A 22,681-nucleotide genomic window follows, 5' to 3' on the forward strand; every position below is an offset into this window, starting at 1 on the left:
CAACGGTCGCTCTGGTTAACTGGTTGCTAGCCTCTATTTTTTCGAGTGGGGCACATTCCCCACAGAGAGTTTGAGGTGGTGAGGTGGAAAAAACCATAGGTGGGTTGGGCAAAGTTTAATTCAGATGGTTCGGCATGAGGTAACCTGGGGTCATCAGGTGGAGGAGGGATTTGTAAAGACTCCTATGGGAACCTTATTTTTACGTTCTCAGTGGGGTTCAAGGTTGGAACAAGAAATAGAGTGGAATTGCAAGCAGTTTAGAACGGGTTCTACATTTGCCTGAGCCTGGGGCTTTTTAGGGTGGAGGTAGAGTCAAACTTGATATTTGTGATTGATCTCCTTAGGGGTAGCTCACACCCAAGTTGGATTTGGAAGCAATGGTTAACGAGAATTGGCGCTCTTATGAATAGAGGGTTGTTCTTCTTTCATCATATCCCGAGGGAGGAGAATGCTCTAGCGGATAGCTTGGCTCACATTGGTAGCGGCTCTCAAGGGAAATATATTTATTGCGGACTGACTGATCTTCCGATTTAGGTCAGGGAGCTAATCATGTAAGATAAAACAAGGCTGGGGTCCATTAGAAAAAGGTCCTAGGGCTTCTGTTGTTTTGTCTAGGTAGGTGCTTAGTCATATGATAGGCGTCCCTACCGTTTCTAGGAGGGGTGCCCGAATTCTGTCCAGTTCGTGTAAAGTTCTTTTGGTGAAATGAATATATTCACTTTGAAAAAAAAAGGTTGGTTCATGACTGAAACCGCGCTCTAATCCACTTCCGGAAACTAAAGGGTTGTCCTGATTAGCGCGGGAAATCCTCATTACCCTTTCATGGCACTTTGTAAACACTGTTTAGTCCACTGTGATTGTGAGATAGACTGTGATGGAAGAAAATGAGCATCCTTTGCAAATCGTTGCTTCTCGAGCCCCTCCACCCCCAAATCTCTCCATTTTCATTGGAAACCTAACGTTCAACACCACCGCAGAAGACCTTCAAAAGATTTTTGGGTGGTACGGTAAGATATCAGAAGCAACTATATCGAGGGATAGGATCTCAAATAGATCTAGGGGTTTCAGCTTTGTCTGATTCCTCTATGAGCAAGACGCCCTAAATGTTATAAGATGCCTCAATGAAACAAGGATAAATGGGAGGATTGTTTCCATAGCGTACGCCAAAATCCAAAAAAAGGGGTTAAAGGCTCTCAGTCTCCAGATGCCATCCAGACATTGCAAGCAGAGCTCGCACCCTCATCAAAGATATCTTATCTTTAGAAGGTAGTTTCTCATCCAAAAGCTCAAACCCAATCCCATGTTCACTGTAACATTTTGCAACAACCAAATAGACTGGCTATGGCTGACCGGTTCTTGGTGACGGCTGACCCCAATGAAATGGCAAAACTGCAAGATGCATTGTCCACTGCTTTGGTCGCTACAACGGCTAAGGAGTCCATCTCTATCTTGCATCTCTTCGACACTTTTCGATCTTCCAAACCCTTAGCCTCCCAGGTGGATTTCACCAAAATATCACCTCACAAGTTCCTCATTAGATTTCACTCAAAGGAGGAAATGGCAAGTTTTTTGATGGAGTATGACCTACACCACCAAATGAAGCTATCTAGGGTGGAGGTGTGGAACCCACTAGAGACTGCTCTGTTCAACGGTAAATGGATTCAATTGGTGGGAATCCTGGCCCATGCTTGGTACCCTGATGCCATTCATTGGCTCGCCAGGACATTTGGAGAGGTCATTCGGATCGATTCCGTGGCAACTAATGGGACATTCTAAGGATTTGCTCGGGTTCAGATCAGGCCCCAAGCTGGTTTGGATATATCAGTTGCAAGAACTCTATCAGTCAACGGTATTTCCTACCCTATCTTTGGTTCCTTGGAAGATGGTTTCACTATGTCAAGAAGGAATGCTTTGGCTAAGGTTGATCACAGAGAATTTGGATCGACTAGAGGATGGGTTGAAGCCACATTCAGGGAGGATGCTGCTACTCTCCCTCGCCCAGCTCCTGTTTGTGCTTTTGCCCCAGTGGGAGTTCCCTCCACCTTTACAACCCCCAACGTACCATTGAGCAGATTCCCAACCCCCCCTCCCCTCCTCAGGAGGTGCCTCCCCACACAACACCACTCCTCACCCACCATTCCCCTATTAGTCCTAATCACAATCTGGTTATAGCAGTTGTCCAATCCCATGTTCCTCTTATCAACCCTTCTCCAACATCAGAACCTTTCCCAATTCACCCACAACTACCAAATCTTGATACCCACCTGAACTCTATTATTGACCCAACCAAAGCCATGTCATACATCCCTCTCGACATCCTTCCTGGTCTAGCTACTAGTGGGCTGCTCACTCCGAATCCTGACGAACCCTCTCCAATGTCATTTGAGGAACTCCAGGAGCTTGCAGATCAAGTAGAATCCAGAGCAGAGACTATCAATGTCAACAAGTCGAACTCTTCCTCGGACCACTTGAACAGAAGTAGAGAGATGCTCGTGGATCTCATGGTGGACAGGCCCCCTCCTTTCTTGTCCAGATCGGCAGGAAACTCCCCTATAAACCCAAGGAGGAGAACAACGCATCACAATCTGTGCAGTCACAGTCATCAACCGAATCCAGCATCCTGCCAGGCTCTACCAAAGGATCATATACCCCAAACAGATGTTCAATCTCTAGTTCTGATGGTTGACCTCCCTAAACTGTAGGGCGATTAGGCTTCAGTAGAGGATGCTGGTAGAGACCTCTTTCCACAAGGGTCATCTCTAGCTGATGTATCCAGTGATGATTAGAACTCTGAGAATGACCCCTTTCCCTATATGGGGGAGGATCAAATCTCGCGGACCATAGCCCAATGTACCAGAATTTTGCCAGATTCGTGGAAGGTTCCAACCAAGGGCAGAAAAAGACCAGGAAGAAGAAGAATCTCAATGAGCACAAATATGGAGATTGTGAGGGAATGGAATGGGAGACTCCGAAGGCTTAAAAGGAGGGCATTCAACTCGGGCATTGTGACTGATGGATAAAGCCATCATTTGGAACGCTAGAGGCATGGCCAATTCCATGACGTTAAGAACTGTGCGTAGGCTGATTTGTATCCACAATCCCTGGTGGATAGCGATCCTGGAACCAATGGCAAGGGAGGATAAAAGAGTCCTTGTGGGCTTGAAGCTTGGTTTCCACTCTTCCATCTCCAACGCGGAGGTTGGGGGTAAAATCTTGTTCTTCTATAGCTCCTTTCTATCTATTTCGGTTTTACAATCCTCCTCCCAAATGATTACCTGTTTTGTTACAGTTAACAACTCCCCGTTAAATTATTTTCTTTCCATAGTGTATGCTAAATGTTCTAAATTGCAGCGAAGAATTCTGTGGAGAGATTTGTCCACTATAGCGAGTAGTATCTCGGGCCCGTGGGCCATTGGTAGCGATTTCAATGTAGTACTTTCTATCACTGAAAGGAGAGGAAGTAGAAACTACGATCAAGACAGTACTTCGGAGTTCGCTGAAGCTATGAACAATGCAGCCCTTCTGGATGCAGGCTACTCGGGCAACAACTATACTTGGTGTAATAATCAGGCTGGCAATGCTTGTGTTTGGGCCAGGCAGGATAGAATCTTGCACAGCGCAGACTGGCTTTCTTGTTTTCCCCGGTTTCATGTCGAATACATGCCGCGTGTCAACTCCGATCACTCAACTTTGTTGCTGGCAGTTCCCAGATCCACCCTCCCAGTCACAAGACCTTTTTGTTTTCAAGGGATGTGGCTGCTCCATCAATGGTACAATTAGGTAGTTAATGACGCTTGGGCGGAGGATTTATCTGACCAACCGATGATCAATTTAATGTTGAAAATCAGGAAACTAAAGAACTGCCTTAAGGACTGGATTAAAAATGTCTTTGGCAATATTTTCCAGCAACTTAAGGCCGCGAAAGATAACCTTTCTACCCTGGAATGCCAGGCTCAAGATGGGTCAGTCCAGATCACTCCCTCCTCTCTCTTCAACGCAAGGCGTCACTTGGCAAGCATGGAACTAATAGAGGATATTTACTGGAAACAAAAAGCTCGGAATAACTGGTTGTTAGAAGGTGACCGTAACACCCGTTTCTTCCATCTTCAAGCCATGGAGAGATCCAAGAGAGCAGGAATTGGTGAAATTCAACTTGATTCTAGCGACTTACCTCGGATCCTGTAAAAATTAAGGAAGCAGCAGTGGAATACTTCTCCAGGCTTTTTCTTTCAGATCATCAAGCTCATTCGGACCATTTGCTTGACGGCATTCCTCAACTTCTAACAGCAACTGACAATGCCTTCTTAATGCACATTCTTTCCATGATCGAAGTTAAAGACGCAGTTATGTCTATCCCAAAAGATGGGGTGCCTGGCCCAAATGGGTTTTTGGGAGCGTTCTTTGCGGGGAGTTGGGATATTGTCGGTTTTGACATTCTCAAAGCTATCACCCGCCTTTTTCAAGGAGGTACTCTACCGAGGGTTTTTACCACTACGCTAATCTGCCTGATTCCAAAAGTAACTCCCCCGAAAAAGTTCTCAAATTTTTGGCCAATTAGTCTTTATAACTTTGTTTACAAAATCTTCACCAAGGTCATTGCCAGCAGGCTTGCTCTATTGCTACTAAAATTGATCTCGCAGGAACAAGGGGCTTTTGTGCGAGGAAGATCTATTGCTGAAAGTATCGCGTTGGGCCAGGAGATCTTTCGAGATATCGGCCATAAAGTTCATGGGGGGAATATTATTCTTAAGCTAGATATGGAGAAATCTTATGATAGGATTGAATGGGGGTTTCTCAATAATGTGTTGAATCGTTTCAGTTTTAATACTGCTTGGATAAGGATGGTTGAGAAATGTTGGAACAATGTTTGGTTCACGGTTTTAATCAATGGGGAAGGTGTTGGTTTTTCAAATCGTCAAGAGGGCTGTGAAAGGGGGACCCAATATCCCCTAGCCTCTTTATTTTAGCTGCAGAAGTCCTCAGCAGAGGCTTCTCTAATTTAGTGTCCACAGGTCGATGTGCCCCTTTTAAGCTAAAGCGGCGTTGTCAACAAGCCACCCACCTTCTTTATGCGGACGACACGGTTCTTTTTCTAAATGGAGGCAAATCTTCTACTACAGCCACGGCAAAATTCCTTTCCGAATACCAAGCTGCTTCCGGTCAGAAGATTAATCAGTCTAAAAGTTGTTTTTACCACGCCTGTTACCTCTCTTCCAGTAGAGTGAGGGAGATTGAGAGATCTCTTGGTATTTACGGCTCGGCTGGCACCTTCACCCACCTAGGAGTTTGTCACGCCTCAGACTCGGTAACTGGACTCACAAGGAACCCAATGGCCGGTTCTGGCCGCAACAGCCTCCGTAGTACCCCATTCTCGGCTCCTGAGGCAGGTTCCTATCTTCGGATCCTACAAGAAGGATTTTCATAATAGTATAATCATTCCAATACGAGCATACCCAAGATCACAGTAAGTATATCTGAGAATTTGAACTTTTACAAGTTTATATCAGGCCCAAAAAGACATACATTGGATAATTGAAAAAGAGAGAGAAATCAGCAACACTGGAGTCCTCAAGCTCAACTCTACTCCACGCACTGCCTTTACGATGCCTGTCTAGGATCACCTGCATGCATCAATCGTGCATAAGCTTATAGAAGCTTAGAGGGTTGTGAAAGTGTGTGTCAAAGGTGCACAAAAGAATACTAGGAGGTAGAATGAAAGAACATGTTCAATGAGAATATCACTAGCCTTACTAAGGCTTATCATGAATACCATGCAATGAGTACTGGATGCCATACCAAGGCAATGCATGAAGGGGCTTACACAGCCAATGCTAATGCGATGCAAGTAATGCCAGTTCTCATAACCAAATCAAATGTCAAGTATATTTTCAATCATAAGGAAATCACCGGGGTCCATTACACTGCTGAATGACTATCGATTTATAGACCCAACACAGTCAAATGAGCGTAAGAGACCTCACTACCCGCCTATGGATGACCAATCACTAACAAGGCCTGAAGGTAGCGGACCCATTTATGAGCTGGTCAGACTCAGCCTAGCAATACCTCCTCACACCAAGCAGGTAAGGCCACACCCCTATCCAACTGACTACATGACAATGGGAGTCGCGGCCTAATGGTATAAGGCCTTCGTGCACTCATATATTCCACCTGGTCACAGCGTTGGAGCAGATCCTTGGTATCATGGAAGTTTTGAGAATTTCACCCATGTGCATCCTATGCACTCGGCATGTTCAAATAATATTTCTGGTGTCTACACATACGGCTATCCACGAACGTCCCTGTAGAGGTAAGGCCCTAATGAATCAAGGGCGATATCATCATGAAATGTGATGTTAATGCATGAGTCACACACAAATCATGCACTAGTCGCAGGCACACCATGTGCACGAGGGGAGAAACTCCATCCTCAATGACCACCACACAATGCAATCATTTCATACGGATGATGCATATGGGTCACGAATGTAAGTGGGCTACCTTCGAAAATTATGGAATCCTCCATCCTAAGGAGGGTCAAGGTCTAGCATGTAGACAGGTATTCTAAGAAGAAGAGAAATCCTCTAATGGAGGCCCAGTAATTTGGGATGACCCACATGTTAAGAGAGAGCCATGGCCCTAAAGAGGGACAGTCCTAGCCAACCTAAGGTGGGCCTTTAACCACCTATAAAGGCCTCTAACGGCCTACCTTAGGGCCACCAAGGAGGACATCCAACCTCAACTGGGTCCCAACAAGGTAACCCGCTACGCATATGATAAGAGATCTAAAGTCTAAGCAATGTATAGTCTAGTGGACCATACCCCAAGCCCAAATCATAGGCCATGAAGTGGGCCCTCAAGTGAAGTTTAGACCCAACCATAAGGATCATGGGTTCACTCGTTGTGGTGCGCCCAATGGACATCCCATTTTCCTAACATATGGGAATTCCTTATATTTAACACAAGTTGGGCCTCACATCTCGGCCTAAGGATGGATTTATTATAATGGGCAAGCAAGGGCCCAAGTACTTCAGTATTTGGCCCATAAGACCCATCACAATGGCGAGGTAAATATAGGACCCAAGGGCCTAACGGGCCTATCAAAAGTTCCAGCGCAACCAAGGCTATAAGGCCCATTAACTAGAAGACTAGCCCGAGAAGAATCCAATTGGAATGGGCCTTTAATCATGCACTAATTAAGCCCAAAAATAAAATTAAAATTGTAAGATAACTTACTTAAATCTTCTCTAAATCTAGTGGGCCATACTGCCCCAAAACAGACATTTATGGGCGGCAACATTGGGCCCATTGCTGAATATTTTCCAGCCCACCCGCTTTCTGGGTTTGTTGGAGTCCAGCAAATAAATTGATTTATAGTATTTATTTTCTAATGACCCACACACATCACTATGGGTACCACTAGATGAGAGAGGAATGCACAACACACACTAGGAGTGGGCCATGCTATTGGAATACAGGTCCAGCAGCAGCCCAACGTAGGGGCGTCCCATGGTGGTTAGTCCTACAGGCCTGGGTATTTGGCCCAAAACTGACCTAAATTGCAGGCCATACCACGGTCAGTACAGGGGCCCGTTGGCCCTAAAAATTTTCAAAATGGTCCTTCCATGGGTGGTCCATTCACAAAATTTCACAATTTTTGGGTAACTATAAGTATTTTAATTAATCTAAATAAACAATCTATCTAGAAAATCAGACAGACCTGGACGTCCCAACGTGGTGGGCCAGTCTAGCCCTTACTACGGTGTGTAGAGGGGTCCATTTGTCCCAAAATTTTGCAGGTGGGTCCCACCATGGGTTTACCACCTTTTTATAAATTTTCATAATTTTTGGATAATCAAAATTATTTTAATAAATTCAGGAGTTACAATGTATTCATGGTGGAATGTTGCTGGAAATAACTGTTCTGAATTTGGGCCATCCAAATGAGTGGATTCTGGGCCTTCAAAATTTTTGAATTTTGGACCCAAGGTCCCTCATAAAGTCTAAAATAAGGTGGGACTCAGAAATGTGGCCCACCTTCTTAGAAAGTATTTTTAATTTTTTTTTTATGGGACTATGCTGCTAGACTGCACAGCAGAAATTTCTGGCAGTCCAGTATGTTAGCCCACCCCTTTGGATGCCCAAATGGGATCCCTTGGCCCTGAAATTTTTTAGTTAGTTCCTACCATGAGTGGGACACCTCTCTAAAAAAATTTAGAATTTTAGGGATAGTAAAAATATTTTATTTAACTCCTGCAATTTATAGATAGCAAGGTCAAGATTTTTATTTTCCTGCAGCAGAAATGCTGTTGTCCCTGATTTTTACACCCCATTTAAGTGGGCTCAGGTCTATGTAAATTTGGAAAAATGTAAGGACAACCTTCCTATACAAGTACACAGCAAGGTGGGGTCTACAAAAGTGGCCCACCATTTCAAAATCAGGCTGATATTTATGATTTTCCAACAAACAGTGTGGCTGGACAATCCAGAAAAATCTAGACTGTCCACCCTCCTTGGCCCACCCTTTTGGGTGACCAAACAGGGACGGATGAGAGTAAAATTTGCCATACTTCTAGGTGAGGTCCACACCTCCAGAAATAAACAAATAGTGGAGGTAAAACATCCTCCAAATCAGTCCATAGACTATGCCAAAAACAATCCAAAAACAGTCCAAAATTTTTCTGGACAACAAGGTATGTCTTGAAATAACTAATCATAACTACTGATTTAAAGGGGGAAATACCCCATAAGATTAGTGTTGTGGTCCACCTCAGTGGGCCCCACAAACTTTCAGACAAAAACCCCTTCACAAAACCCATTGCATGCATACAAATAAGAGCAAATAGGGTGTCAACATCCAAGGAATGGATAGCCATGGGCATCCACCTTGCTTGGACGGTCTGGATATTCCAGGGCCCCTAAGTAGGCCACACACATCAGAAATGAAGGGTAGATTAAGGGAAAAAAAGAAGGAAAATTCGGCCACAAGGGAGGGTCTCTGCCACTATTGAGGCCCTCCCTTCATCACAACAAATACATGTCATGCATTGATTCACATACAAACTAGATCTAGCTCCATGCATGTACTAGGAATTAATCATATGGTGGGAGTGCCTTCTCCCACCAAAATCTATGGCCTAGATGACCCCTACATGACATGCATCAAAAGAAATTTCTATGATGGGGTCCATGGAGAATGGCCGCATCCATGGATCATGCATGCAAGAAAATAGGTCATTGGCCTCAACCATGGAGACATGGGGGACCTCCATCATCACTTGATGGGTCCCACAAGTCTCTAAAGACGAGATGAAGGAAGATTTAAGAGCACCCACCTTACTTGAATCTTTAAAGTTCTTGATGCATTGAAATCCTTAGGCTTCAAGGACCATGGATGAAGGGTCAAGATGGAAAGTGGAGGGTTAGATGAGGAGGGAGATAGAAGAAATGTGGCTGGGATTTTCAGCAAGGTAGGATGTTTGGGTGATCTTGCAAGGAGGAGAAGAGAAAATGAAGGAAGAGAGAGAGAGATATTGACGCAGGGGAGGACGTGAGGTCGAGCACCAGCTTCCTTAAGAGGATAACTATTCCGAATCCACGGAACTTCTCTGGACTCCTCACAGAGACTTCTCGAATCCACAAGGAAAGAAAGCAGAAAATAGAAATAAATTCTAATAAATTTGAAATTGATTAATGAATGAGTAAAAATGAGTTCACAACCCTTTAAATAGGGGTACCAAGCAATGGGAAAGAAATCAGAATCAAACTACAACTCAAACTCTTAGAATCCACGACTTACTATAAATAGTAAACTTACTATTTATAGATGGTCATGATGTCTACTAGTGCGCAAGGTTTTCGGCCAAAAATAGTAAGTGTCCTATTTAGCTTCACCAAACCGTTCTCATAATTATTCTAAGCTCTTTTCACGTGGGGTGCAACTCCTAAAGCCCGATGGATGAATAGTTATAATCAAACTAAAACTTACTATTTATAGTAAAAACGAAATTAAAACAGGGAAATGACCATCGATCAAGGGATTTTTCACAATTCTGAGCTGGGTAACCTAGCTTAGCTAGGTTGGTTGGCTAAAGTAGTTCGTTCTACCCCAAAATCATATATTTTACGTCAGATAACTCGTTCCGGATTACAAGATACGCCCAATCTAAGGTCTGATGGTCCAGATCACTTCTGTTGTCGACCCGGCCTTTTCTGATCCATCTTGGCCATGAAACTGTCCGCGACCCGCTCTACATCAGATATGGAAGAGTAGTAGAGGTGAAATGATGAGGGTTTATGGTCATTATGAGTTTTAGTAAGAGAACCCATTATAGCACATGGGGTAGAGAATCCAATGATGGTCTTGGGAAGAAAATCCATAATGAGATTGCTAAGCTAGGGCTATAAGTAATAGGCTAGGTAGCCACAGGTAATGATGGAATCTAGGGTGATGTCACCCATCTAGGTGAACATGCACAAGCACCGGGTGGGTCCCACATCACGATCAACGGTCCAAATATTGCTCGGCCTACATCTTTTGATGAACACGTCGGATTTACGCATGAGACACGATGATGGAACTGCGGCGACGATGCAGTCGCTATGGCACTAAATTCAGGTCGATCCGGGTCGGGTCTATGTGACCGGACTCGAGGAAGACCGCAAATGCTAACCGAAAGTCATGGGTCACCGGAATTGGAACGGTGGGACCATGGGACCAAAATAAACGAGATGCATACTCTCACACACACATGCACACATGCAAACTCGGGCCGAGTCTCACAGGGTTCCCCTCATTTTGGGTAGAAACAGAAGTATCCACTTCCACCCGATGATAGAAAGAATTGAATAAAAAATTCTAGGCTAGACGACGCGCTATCTCTCCCAAGCAGGTAGATGTACTCTCATTATTCATGTCCTATGCAGCATCCCAATCCACACGATGGCGGCTGCAGCTGCTCCTGCCCAGATTCTGACAAAGATTGAAAGGAAGCTGGTAAATTTCCTCTGGGGCTGGCAGTATGGGAAGCACAAACTTCATTGGTTAAGTTGGAACGGAATCTAGAGGGCGGGCTGGGTATTAGGGGGCTTAAGGATGTTTTAAAAGCTTTCAGATTGAAGATGGCATGGTCGCTGATCACTTACTTGGAGACTAGCATCTAGGCACGTTTTACGATATCTAAATATGGCAATCCTTGGTTATATATCGTTGACAATATTCAACCGCATGGTGCCTCCCCTCTTTGGAAGCAAATAGCTAAATTGTCTCCCTTACTTGAAACTATTCGCAATGGCATGTTGGCCGTGGTGAGATGAATTTTTGGAGCTGTAACTGGTCCGACCTTGCCCCCCTGGCTGACCAAATCCCTCATGAGTTGCCCCCTGACATCCGTTGTCTACAGGTCCAGGATGTTCTGAACCAAGACGGCCTCCAAAACCTGCATCCCGTTATAAGCCTGCTGCCGGAAGAGATTTTGCATCGCATCAATGCGAGAGGCTTCTGCACCTGGTCGGACATGGATGAGCAGTTCTGGCTGTATGACCAATCAAGGAAATTTACAGTTAAATCTAGATGGCTTCTCTGTAGAACCATTGGTCAGGAATTAGCTTGGGCTAATAAAGTGTGGAATCCAAATCTCCCCCTCAAGATTTTCATGTTCACTTGGCGTCTAATTCAAGGAGCAATTCTGACGGACGATAGGATTCAAAGTAAAGGCATCCATTTGGTCTCCAAATGCAACTGCTGTGGGGTCTCGTCTAAAGGCATCCCATTCTAAATCCAGTAATCATCTCTTCATTACTGGGAAGCTTGCCATGAAAGTGTGGGCGTTTTTCAATGTTTTTTTCAGGTTCCACCTCCCTCACCAGGAGACGATTTGGGAAAGGCTCGGTACTTGGTGGAGCAACCGGTCTAATCGTAGCAGCCCCGCATGTGTTTAGAATATGTCCTGGCTTAATCCTTTGGGAAATATGGAAGGCAAGGAATGCAGCCTGGTTTGATGGGATTCAGCCCGATGCAAACATAATTGTAAAACGGGTCAAGTGGTGGTTATATCATCTCAGCAGAAATCTTTCTACTTCCAGGGAATGTTCTAGCCCTGTTTTCAGCCTCTTACAAAGCCTCGATATCAATTTAAACCCCCCCCCCCCCCCCCCCCCTCCTCTTTCCCCAAACGTTTACAGATCATCAAATGGATCAGGCCATGGGATAGTTTTGTCAAAGTTAATGTCGACGATGCTGCCTTGGGTAATCCTGGGCCTTCTGGGGGAGGCGGCAGGGACGCGTCCAGTTCCCTTCTTTTCGCTTTCTCCTTTGGCTACGGGTTTGCTTCAAACAATAGAGGGGAAATTCAGGCCCTTCATGACGAGATGAGGTTATGTGTCAGCCAAGGTTATAATCAAGTGATGTTGGAATCTGATTCCAGATGTGTAGTGGATGCTTTTATTGGAAAATCCTCGCCTACATGGAAATGGAGATACTGGTAGACTAAGATTACCCGCTTGAAGGATAGGGGTAATTTTTTGATCTCCCATATTCCTCGGGAAGGTAACGGAACTGCGGATAGTCTGGCAAAGATAGCGGCAAGGCAACAACAGCAATCCTTTTTTCTTTCAGTCTCTGACCTTCCAATTGAAGTAAGGGGCTCTTATAGGTTAGACACGATGGGGTTGGGCTCAATTAGAGAGTCCTAGTGGTCTGTTTTTCACTGTCTTTTTGGCTCTCCTAGTCATTTTTTTGTCCCAGGATGGCCCTTTTGCTGTACACCTTTCACTGAATATATATACTTACCTTGTTTTTCTCAAAAGAAAAAAAGAAAAAGAAAAAAAAAAGAAAAAGAAAAAGAAAGTCCACTGTGAACTTATGTGGTTTATCCATCTGCTCATTTTAAGGGTTGACAACAAAATTGAAACATAATCCAAAGATACGTTCCTTGCTCATGCCTCACGGGTAGACTCACAAGCATTTCAAAACAAGGTGATGAGTTCGAGTATCCATGGTGGTGAAAATCCACTGGTGAGAGTATGTGTGGAACATGAGTGCATGTTTAAATAAATCAAAAAGTAAAAAGCATATCCAAATGTTCAACGGTAGATTCTCAATTCAGTGTTTGGTATGGACCGGATAAAATACATGGATCACGGTGGCCCATAGAGTTTACTGTACACAATCCGCTTCCGATGAGCGGGACCACATGCTACAAAAGATATGTTTGGCAAGGTCAACAAATGCAGTATTAAAAAATAGAAAGAAAGAAAAAAAAAAGAAAGAAGAAAAAAGAAAAAAGTATGGATTCCCAAGGGAGCACCAAATATGGACTAATACAAGCGAACAAGAGAAATTTACGACTATGGACCCCACCTTTTATCCAGCGGTTTTTTTGAAGCAATACAAACTTAGAATACGCAGTTGGACCTCCTCGTACGGAGTTGGAATTTGAGGACGAAAATACCCCTCCTCCTGACGGAAACGAGTCTTCCTCTCCATTTCCTCTCTTTGCTTTTCCTCTCCCTTTCTGCTGCCGCTTTCCCTGCCGTTGCTTTCACCCCCATTTCCCCACTGCATTTCCCGTAGAAAGACCCAAAAAAACACCCTTTTTGTCGGCCCCTTATCAGCATTTCATCTTTTCTTCTTGAAATGGTGGGTCCAGCGAAGAAAGCACACAAGACAGGTATATATATATATATATATATATATATATATATATATATATATATATATACTATTTTATTATTATTACACACGGACAGACACACACCGCACAAACTCACGCTGCACACACACCGCGCACACTCACGCTGGTGGAATTTCACCACCTATGGCACTCGAACTCCTGACCGGGAGTTGAAACTACTGAGAGGTTACCACCCGAGCAAGAGTAAGGACCCCACCTTTTATATGGAAACAGATTGGCTACTCCCCCTGCCACCAGCCAATGGTTGGTGGTCGGTGCTCTGTGGGCCCCATAATAATGTATGTTTTTCATCCATTCCGTCCATCTATTTTTCTAGATCAATTTATAGTAATAAACAAAAAATGAGATATATATCAGTCTCAAGGGGACCACATTACAGGAAATAATGTTAAATGAACTTCGACCATTAAAAACTTTTTGGGGCCATAAAAGTATTGGATCAAGTTGATCTTTGTTTTTTTCCCTTCATCTGGATATTTATGACCTAATCAACATATTGGATGTCAAACAAACAGTACAGTCGGCCTAGGAGGACTTAAATGATGGATTTCCAATCACTATTGTTTTCTTGTGGTGTGGTCCACCTGAGATTTATATCCCTCTCATTTTTGGGATTAAAACCTAAAATGATATTTAAAAATGGATGAACAGAATGGATGAAATACATACATCATGGTGGGGCCCATAGAGCACCGACCACCAGCTCCGGGGCTGGTGTCAGGGGGAGTAGCCAATCCGTTTCCCTTTTATATTTTAAACTCAGTTGGGCCCACATTGAATTTACTATTCATGCTGTCCATCCGTTAACGAAAAATTTTAAGGGGTTGAGCCCCATATTGAAGCAGATCAAAAGATCAAATGCATCATACCACGGAAAACAGTGGGCATAATGATTTCCACCGCCGAAACCATAGTCGGCCCAACAGTAATGTTTGTTTGTTATCAAACTTATTCATAAGATCATACATATATGGATTAATAGAAAACACAATTATAAGCTTGATCCAAAACTTCTGTGGCCCCTAAGAAACGATCACCATTAGAAGTTCAATTCAAAATTTCATGTGGTGTGGTCAATTTTAACATTCCATTTCAACATTGGATATGTTTAAAATTTTCAGCTCCAGCCTCGAAATTATTTGTTAAGTTTGCCCCACTGATTTTCATGTTTGCCCCGTTGATTTTCAAAAATCTCCCGCTGATTTTTCTGTTTGCCCCGCTAATTTTTCAATTTGCCCTGCTGATCTTCTAGTTTGCCCCGCTGAGCTTCTAGTTTGCCCCGCTGATCTTCTAGTCTCCCCCGCTGATCTTCTAGTTTGCCCCGCTGATCTTCTAGTTTCCCTCGCTGATCTTCTAGTTTGCCCCGCTGATCTTCTAGTCTCCCCCGCTGATCTTCTAGTTTGCCCCGTTCAATTTCATGTTTGTCCCACTGAATGTCTAGGTGTCCTCCCTCAATGTCTAGGTTCCCTTCCACATATGGGGCTTTGGTGTATACATATTGCGATGAAAACGGATGGACATTACATAATCCAATGAACATGATGTATTACAAATAAAACACCATCATAGGGCGTAGCAAGCGTAATCGGATTGCGTACTGAGTTAGTAGTACGTTCCCATTGTACTATGTAAACTCAGTTGGGCCCACAATGAATGTATGTAATATATCCACACCGTCCATCCATTTTTTCATTTATTTTGAGGGCTCTAGCCCCCAAATCGAAGCATATCAAAAGATCAAGTGGATCATACCATGGGAAACAGTGGGCATAATAATTTCTACCGCCAAAACCATAGCCGGCCCAACAGTGATGTTTGTTTGTTATCAAACCTATTCATAAGATCATACATATATGGATTAATAGAAAACACAATTGTAAGGTTGAACCAAAACTTCTGTGCCCCCTAATAAATGATCAACATTAGAAGTTCAACTCAAAATTTCATGTGGTGTGGTCCATTTGAACATTGGATATGTTTAGATTTTTCGGCTCAAGCTACGAAATTATTTGTTAAGTTTGCCCCGCTGATCTTCTAGTTTGCCCCGCTGATCTTCTAGTCTCCCCCGCTGATCTTCTAGTCTCCCCCGCTGATCTTCTAGTTTGCCCCGCTGATCTTCTAGTCTCCCCCGCTGATCTTCAAGTTTGCCCCGTTCAATTTCAAATTTGTCCCGCTGAATGTCTAGGTGTCCACCCTCAATGTCTAGGTTCTCTTCCACATATGGGGCTTTGGTGTATACATATTGCGATGAAAACGGATGGACATTACATAATCCGATGAACATGATGTATTACAAATAAAACACCATCATGGGGCGTAGCAAGCGTAATCGGATTGCGTACTGAGTTAGTAGTACGTTCCCATTGTACTATGTAAACTCAGTTGGGCCTACAATGAAGGTATGTAATATATCCACACCGTCCATCCATTTTTTCATTTATTTTGAGGGGTCTAGCCCCCAAATCGAAGCATATCAAAAGATCAAGTGGATCATACCATGGGAAACAGTGGGCATAATGATTTCTACCACCGAAACCATAGCCGGCCCAACAGTGATGTTTGTTTGTTATCAAACCTATTCACAAGATCATACATATATGGATTAATAGAAAACACAATTGTAAGCTTGAACCAAAACTTCTGTGGCCCCTAAGAAATGATCAACATTAGAAGTTCAACTCAAAATTTCATGTGGTGTGGTCCATTTGAACATTGGATATGTTTAGATTTTTCGGCTCAAGCTATGAAATTATTTGTTGAGTTTGCCCCGCTGAACTTCTAGTTTGCCCCGCTGATCTTCTAGTTTGCCCCGCTGATCTTCTAGTCTCCCCCGCTGATCTTCTAGTTTGCCCCGCTGATCTTCTAGTCTCCCCCACTGATCTTCTAGTTTGCCCCGCAGAATTTCAGGTTTGTCCCGCTGAATGTCTAGGTGTCCACCCTCAATGTCTAGGTTCCCTTCCACATATAGGGCTTTGGTGTATACATATTGCGATGAAAACGGATGGACATTACATAATCCGATGAACATGACGTATTACAAATAAAACACCATCATGGGGCGTAGCAAGCGTAATCGGATTGCGTACTGAGTTAGTAGTACGTTCCCATTGTACTCTGTAAACTCAGTTGGGTCCACAATGAATGTATGTAATATATCCACACAGTCCATCCGATTCTTCATTTATTTTGAGGGGTCTAGCCCCCAAATTGAAGCATATCAAAAGATCAAGTGGATCATACTGTGGGAAAGAGTGGGCATAATGATTTCTACCACCGAAACCATAGCCGGCCCAACAGTGATGTTTGTTTGTTATCAAACCTATTCACAAGATCATACATATATGGATTAATAGAAAACACAATTGTAAGCTTGAACCAAAACTTCTGTGGCCCCTAAGAAATGATCAACATTAGAAGTTCAACTCAAAATTTCATGTGGTGTGGTCCATTTGAACATTGGATATGTTTAGATTTTTCGGCTCAAGCTTCGAAATTATTTGTTGAGTTTGCCCCGCTGATCTTCTAGTCTCCCCCGCTGATCTTCTAGTTTGCCCCGCTGATCTTCTAGTTTGCCCTGTTCAATTTCAGGTTTGTCCCGCTAAATGTCTAGGTATCCACCCTCAATGTCTAGGTTCCCTTCCACATATGGGGCTTTGGTGTATACATATTGCGATGAAAACGGATGGACATTACATAATCCGATGAACATGATGTATTACAAATAAAACACCATCATGGGGCTTAGCAAGCGTAATCGGATTGCGTACTGAGTTAGTCAGTTGGGCCCTTATAGTTTTCCCCACTGATTTTCCAGTTTCCTCCGCTGATTTTGTAGTTTGCCCCGCTGATCTTCTAGTTTCCCCCGTTGATTTTGTAGTTTGCCCCGCTGATTTTATAGTGTCCCCCGCTGATATTCTAGTTTACCCCGCTGTTTTTGTAGTGTCCCCCGCTGATATTCTAGTTTGCCCCGCTGTTTTTGTAGTGTCCCCCGCTGATATTCTAGTTTGCCCCGCTGTTTTTGTAGTGTCCCCCGCTGATATTCTAGTTTGCCCCACTGATTTTAGGGCCCGTTTGGCTGGGTGGTTTGGAAGGGATTGAATGGTATTACGGTGGATGGCATGGATTTCTAAGTAATGATGGTGTTGGCAGTGGATTGTCTTGAGATCCATGGGATTGCTATATCCCTGGATTGCTACATCCAGTCTGCTTGGCACGCCCGGCCAATGCCGGGATTAAACCTTCCCATCCCTTCCAATCCCTCGAACTAAACACGTCCCTGGCAAATTTTAACGGATTAGGATGGATTGGATGGGATTTAAAGGTAATGATGATGTTGTCAGTGGATTGTCTTAAGATCGATGGGATTGGAATCAGATCACCGACTCTGTTTGGCACGCCCGGCCAATCCCAGGATTTCGACCTTCAGATTTTACCTAAATTTACACTTTGAATATTGAAGATATGTCCTTGCAGCGGGGCAGTCAAATCTGACCTTTGATTGAGAAATGGTGACCGGAATAAAGTCCAACAAGGCCATTTGGGTGAATTAGCGAAAGCCGGGGCCAACTGACCTAAAACCAGGGTATAAAACCCTTTAACCCCTCTCTTTCACTCACTCCTACAACAATTCCAGCAACATGGACGAAGTGTGTGTGGGTGTATTCGCCGGAGACCTCGGCCCTACCGTAGTAGATGCGAAGTGTGGTTGATAAAAGGTAACAAATTCGAGCTCTCTTCCAATTTTTGTAGCTATGGCCGCATGCATGTGTCCTGACACAACTAACACAAAGAGAACCGGAAGATAAACCGTTCGGAAAATTTCAGTACTAAAGTCTTATGCTATGATTCATGCATGTGCCTCGCTAGAATCATAGCCTAAGAACTCCTTTGTTGTTCGCTAGAATCAACTAAGAGGTGAGATCCGACCCTTGACCTAAATCCTAGGTTAATTGGATTTTCTCTTTCCAACTATCCTTATAAACTTCATGTGTTGGATAGGTTCTGACGACCCTTGACCCAAACCCTAGGTTGAAGCATTTAATTTGGTTTTCTCTTTCCAAATATCCGTAAAAATACTATACATATGTTATATTTGAGGATTATATAAATATGCAAACCCACCGATGTGTATTGTGTTTGACGAAATGCCTGTGTGGGCCTGATAATAACATTACTTGCTAAGTATGGTTGACAAAATGAGTTGAAACCTGGTTTTGCTGAGTGAGGTTGACAAAAAAGAAAAATGCCATCAGGATTATCAGCCAGGCCCTAAAATGAAGGAAAAAAGAAGAAGCAAATATCAGCTTGATCCAAAACTTCTGTGGCCCACAAAAAGTTTTTAATAAATGGTCAATCACCATTGTTTCCCATGGCATGTTCCACCTGAGATTTGGATCTATTTCATTTTTTTTTTAATTTTATGGAATATGCCTTAAGTGATCTAGAAAATTACCAGATGGACGGCATAGATATAGAATATATACATCAAGATCGGCCCCACGGTGAGGGTCGCATCATCTTGGGGAGGCCAGGCTACACCTAATCCCCTCCCAATTATCAAACATTTACAGTAATCCTTTGAATGAAATATTTTACTTTGAATTCAATATCTCGTATCATTATCACATACCCCTAGTTAGTATATAAGGGGCCGACTTTTCCAAGGAATAAGGAACGTCTATTTTGTACATCAAATCTGCACATGTGAGGCCCATGTTTGTTTTATTTGCACCGTTGATTTAATGGCACCCATCTTGGATGGACCCTGCTCAAAAACTTCCAAATATTAAGATTCTATTTTTGGTCTTTTCACCGTTGAATATGAATTGTTGGTGCATTTCTTCTTAACTACGTACTTGTGTGCTAACACTAGAAGGGGCATGGTCCATCTACAATAGTGACAATTATACTTGTTGTTGCTCGAATTTGGATGGAAAAGGACTATCCTGTCCATCTACAGTGTGACCTTACCCGGTCGACCGGGTGGACCCGGTCGACCCCATCTGGCCCTAATAGCCATTTACCCGGTCGACCCCATCTGGCTCAAATAGCCGTTTACCCGGTCGACCGGGTTGACCCGGTCGACCCCATCTCGCTGTCCTATGCGCGTAGCCGGTCGACGGTTTCGACCATTAATCTGCCTAACAACAGGCCCGAAGCCCGAAGCCCGGTCGAAATGTAAGTTATATCATCCTAAACCCATTGCCTAAAACCCACTTCCTCTTCTTCCACACACCTTCTCATCTTCTAGTCACGTTCCTTTCTTCCACAATCCTAAACCCATCATCATCTTCATTCCATTCTCTAAAATCTTTCCTACTATTTTCGGTAGTAGTTTGCTACAATGAATGTCCAGCTTGCCCTGTTCAATATCCAGTTTGCCTCGCTCAATTTGCAGTTTGCCCTGATCAAATTATAGTTTGTCTCGCACAATTTTCGGTATTTCCTCGCTCAATTTCTATTTCTAGTTCATATGAAGCTTGTTTTCAATTATGTCTGATTTTATAGACGATGTTTATCTCGTGAATTTTATGTTTGATATGTTTTTAAATCCATCTCTGCAGGTGATGAAAATTCTGCCGTAATCTCCAAGCCAATATGTAGGGGATGGGAGGAATTTTGGAAAGATGTTGCTTGTCAATAACATATGATTGCTTGTCTGTAGTATGTAGATGATATTTGTCCAGGGGATGGGAGGAATTTTTGAAAGATGTTGTATTATACGGAGTATTAATTTCATTGTTGAATGTACATTGTACATTGTTGTCCCCCTCATGTACCATTACATGTTATATACATTGTATTATATACATCGTTAAATATACATTGTACGAGGTTTACAGTAATCTTGGAGTGCATAAAATTTCCAAGTCTGTGCAGATCAGTCCGCGTTCCTTCTCTAATTACGATAGCCTTCTTTAATCACGATAACCCAATTAGTTTTAATCAGCCCTTTTGCAATCAACCCTTTAACTTGAAAATTTTCTTTAGGTGTAGGTCATCTGGTATAAAGAGCTTGTCCTTCTCTACTAATCTCGTATAACTAGTTAATGCTTTTAATCACTCAATGTTCAATTAATATATATTTTTCAGCCTCATCTGTTACCATATATCAGAACTAAGGTCATTAATGGCAGTTTCATGTTTGCCCTGCTCAATTTCATGCTTGCCCCACCCAATTCCATGTTTGCTCCGCTGATTTTCATGTTTCCTCCGCTGATTTTCTAGTTTGCCCCGCTGATTTTCATGTTTTCCCCGCTGATTTTCTAGTTTGCCTCGCTAATTTTCATGCTTCCCCCGCTGATTTTCATGTTTGCCCCGCTGATTTTCATGTTTCCCCCGCTGATTTTCTAGTTTACCCCGTTGATTTTTTAGTTTGCCCCGCTAATTTTCATGTTTCCCTCGCTGATTTTCTAGTTTGCCCCGCTGATTTTCATGTTTCCCCCGCTGATTTTCTAGTTTGCCCTGCTGGTTTTCATGTTTCCCCCACTTAATTTCATGTTTGCACCGCTCAATTTCATACTTGCCCCTTCCAACTTTCCGTTTGCCCCGCTGAACGCGCATGAGGCTGCCACTGGACCAATCAAAGCAGACAAAAATTCAAGGCTTAACTAGTATTAAGCTAGGTTTCAGTGGTCTGCCTTGCTATGGATGCTCAAAACTCAGTTCCTGATCAGATTCTTCCATCCCCATCTCAATTCCAATGGCTTTCAGTGGCAAAGTTTTTAAAAAATGGACCATATTCCAATGGTTTTATCTGCCATCCCTGTAATTGATATACCTCTGAGCACATATTCCAATGGTTTTGTTATCCATCTTTTTTCCTAAATGAGATCTACATTCAAGCAAGAATAGGTTTTCAATACAAGAAATAGATATATTCCTTAATATTATTTTTAGTGTGACTTAGAAAAGTAGGAACTCATCTCAATTCATGACTATATAGTCTACAAAGTTAAATTTTTTTGCAGGCTATATAGTCTAAGATGGATCACAAGAGTTGGCCATGGAAGATTATGTGCTCATCAGAGAGGACAGTCGCTGCAACAGACTCTGTTGCGGCTTCTTTGGCTATCTCAATTGGAAATCAAGATGCATATTTAAGTTTGCCTCACTCATTTTCAAGTTTGATTTAAATTGACTGCAAACTGATTAAAACTGAATGCGAAGTGAATGAAATGGATTTTCGACCATTGACCTGATGAAATCTTGGAAAATAATCAGGTTAATTGGCTAAAGTAGCTTCCCCTAGCCCAAAATCATATATGATACATCAAGTAAATAATTTCGGTTTAGAACATATTCTTGTTAAATGAATAAAGAAAGAAATTATAAAAAGAGAGAATTATTTTTTTTATATGCTTATATATACATATTTATATAAATATGTATTAGAAAAATGTATGTAGGTAAACATAAAGTTCTTCGTGTTAAAAAAAGAAAAAGAAAAAAAGATTGGCACGACACTACTGTTGGACTGAAATCTCATTATACCTGATGAATGCCATTAAAACAAAAGAAAAAGAAATTTAAAGAAAAGAAAAGAGACATGTTTCAATCGCCTACTGTTGGAAACAAGTTATTTGAATCTTCATTAGCCCTCCTGGTCACCGTGGCTGGCATAGGGCACTACATCAAAATACCCTCACCCCACATCAACATTCTTCTCTATGGTATAACATACAGCTCCCTATTACTCTATTCATATATCCCATGATCATATAGAGCCCCCCTTCTCCACCAAACTTCACATACATCTCATCCATGTTTCTCATTCATAGTGATCTCCACCTGTGTCTGTAGCTGGCACAGGTGGTTGAAGAGCAGGCTCAATGTTGAGCTAAGGAGGTTCTTGTATCTCTTTGGCAAAGCTGGCACATTTAAGCATCTGGGTATCATACATTCTTACCATGTCAGACATGATCCCTTGAGCACATTCAACCATCTGGGTATCATACATTCCAGGCATAGTAAGCCATTGCCACACT

General features: G+C 42.8%; 1 protein-coding gene across 1 annotated transcript; it reads left to right on the top strand.

The window, feature by feature from the left end:
- The first annotated feature begins 3,126 nt into the window (after positions 1–3,126).
- LOC131226815 (uncharacterized) lies at positions 3,127–4,967 on the top strand. The gene is made up of 4 exons (XM_058222541.1): positions 3,127–3,198; positions 3,352–3,585; positions 3,907–4,141; positions 4,234–4,967. Exons 1-4 carry the CDS (start codon positions 3,127–3,129, stop codon positions 4,965–4,967), a joined length of 1,275 nt encoding a protein of 424 aa, XP_058078524.1.
- The last annotated feature ends 17,714 nt before the right edge of the window (positions 4,968–22,681 follow it).

Source organism: Magnolia sinica, chromosome 2, assembly GCF_029962835.1.
Source record: "Magnolia sinica isolate HGM2019 chromosome 2, MsV1, whole genome shotgun sequence".
In the NCBI taxonomy this organism is placed as follows: domain Eukaryota; kingdom Viridiplantae; phylum Streptophyta; class Magnoliopsida; order Magnoliales; family Magnoliaceae; genus Magnolia; species Magnolia sinica.

Bases quoted from the DNA above. Each gene is read 5' to 3' on its own strand.
- LOC131226815 (XM_058222541.1), top strand. From the start codon at position 3,127: ATGGCAAGGGAGGATAAAAGAGTCCTTGTGGGCTTGAAGCTTGGTTTC. The intron at 3,199-3,351 runs GTTGGGGGTAAA...TCTAAATTGCAG, and splicing joins CTTCCATCTCCAACGCGGAG to CGAAGAATTCTGTGGAGAGA. The intron at 4,142-4,233 runs GTGAAATTCAAC...TTTTTCTTTCAG, and splicing joins ATCCAAGAGAGCAGGAATTG to ATCATCAAGCTCATTCGGAC.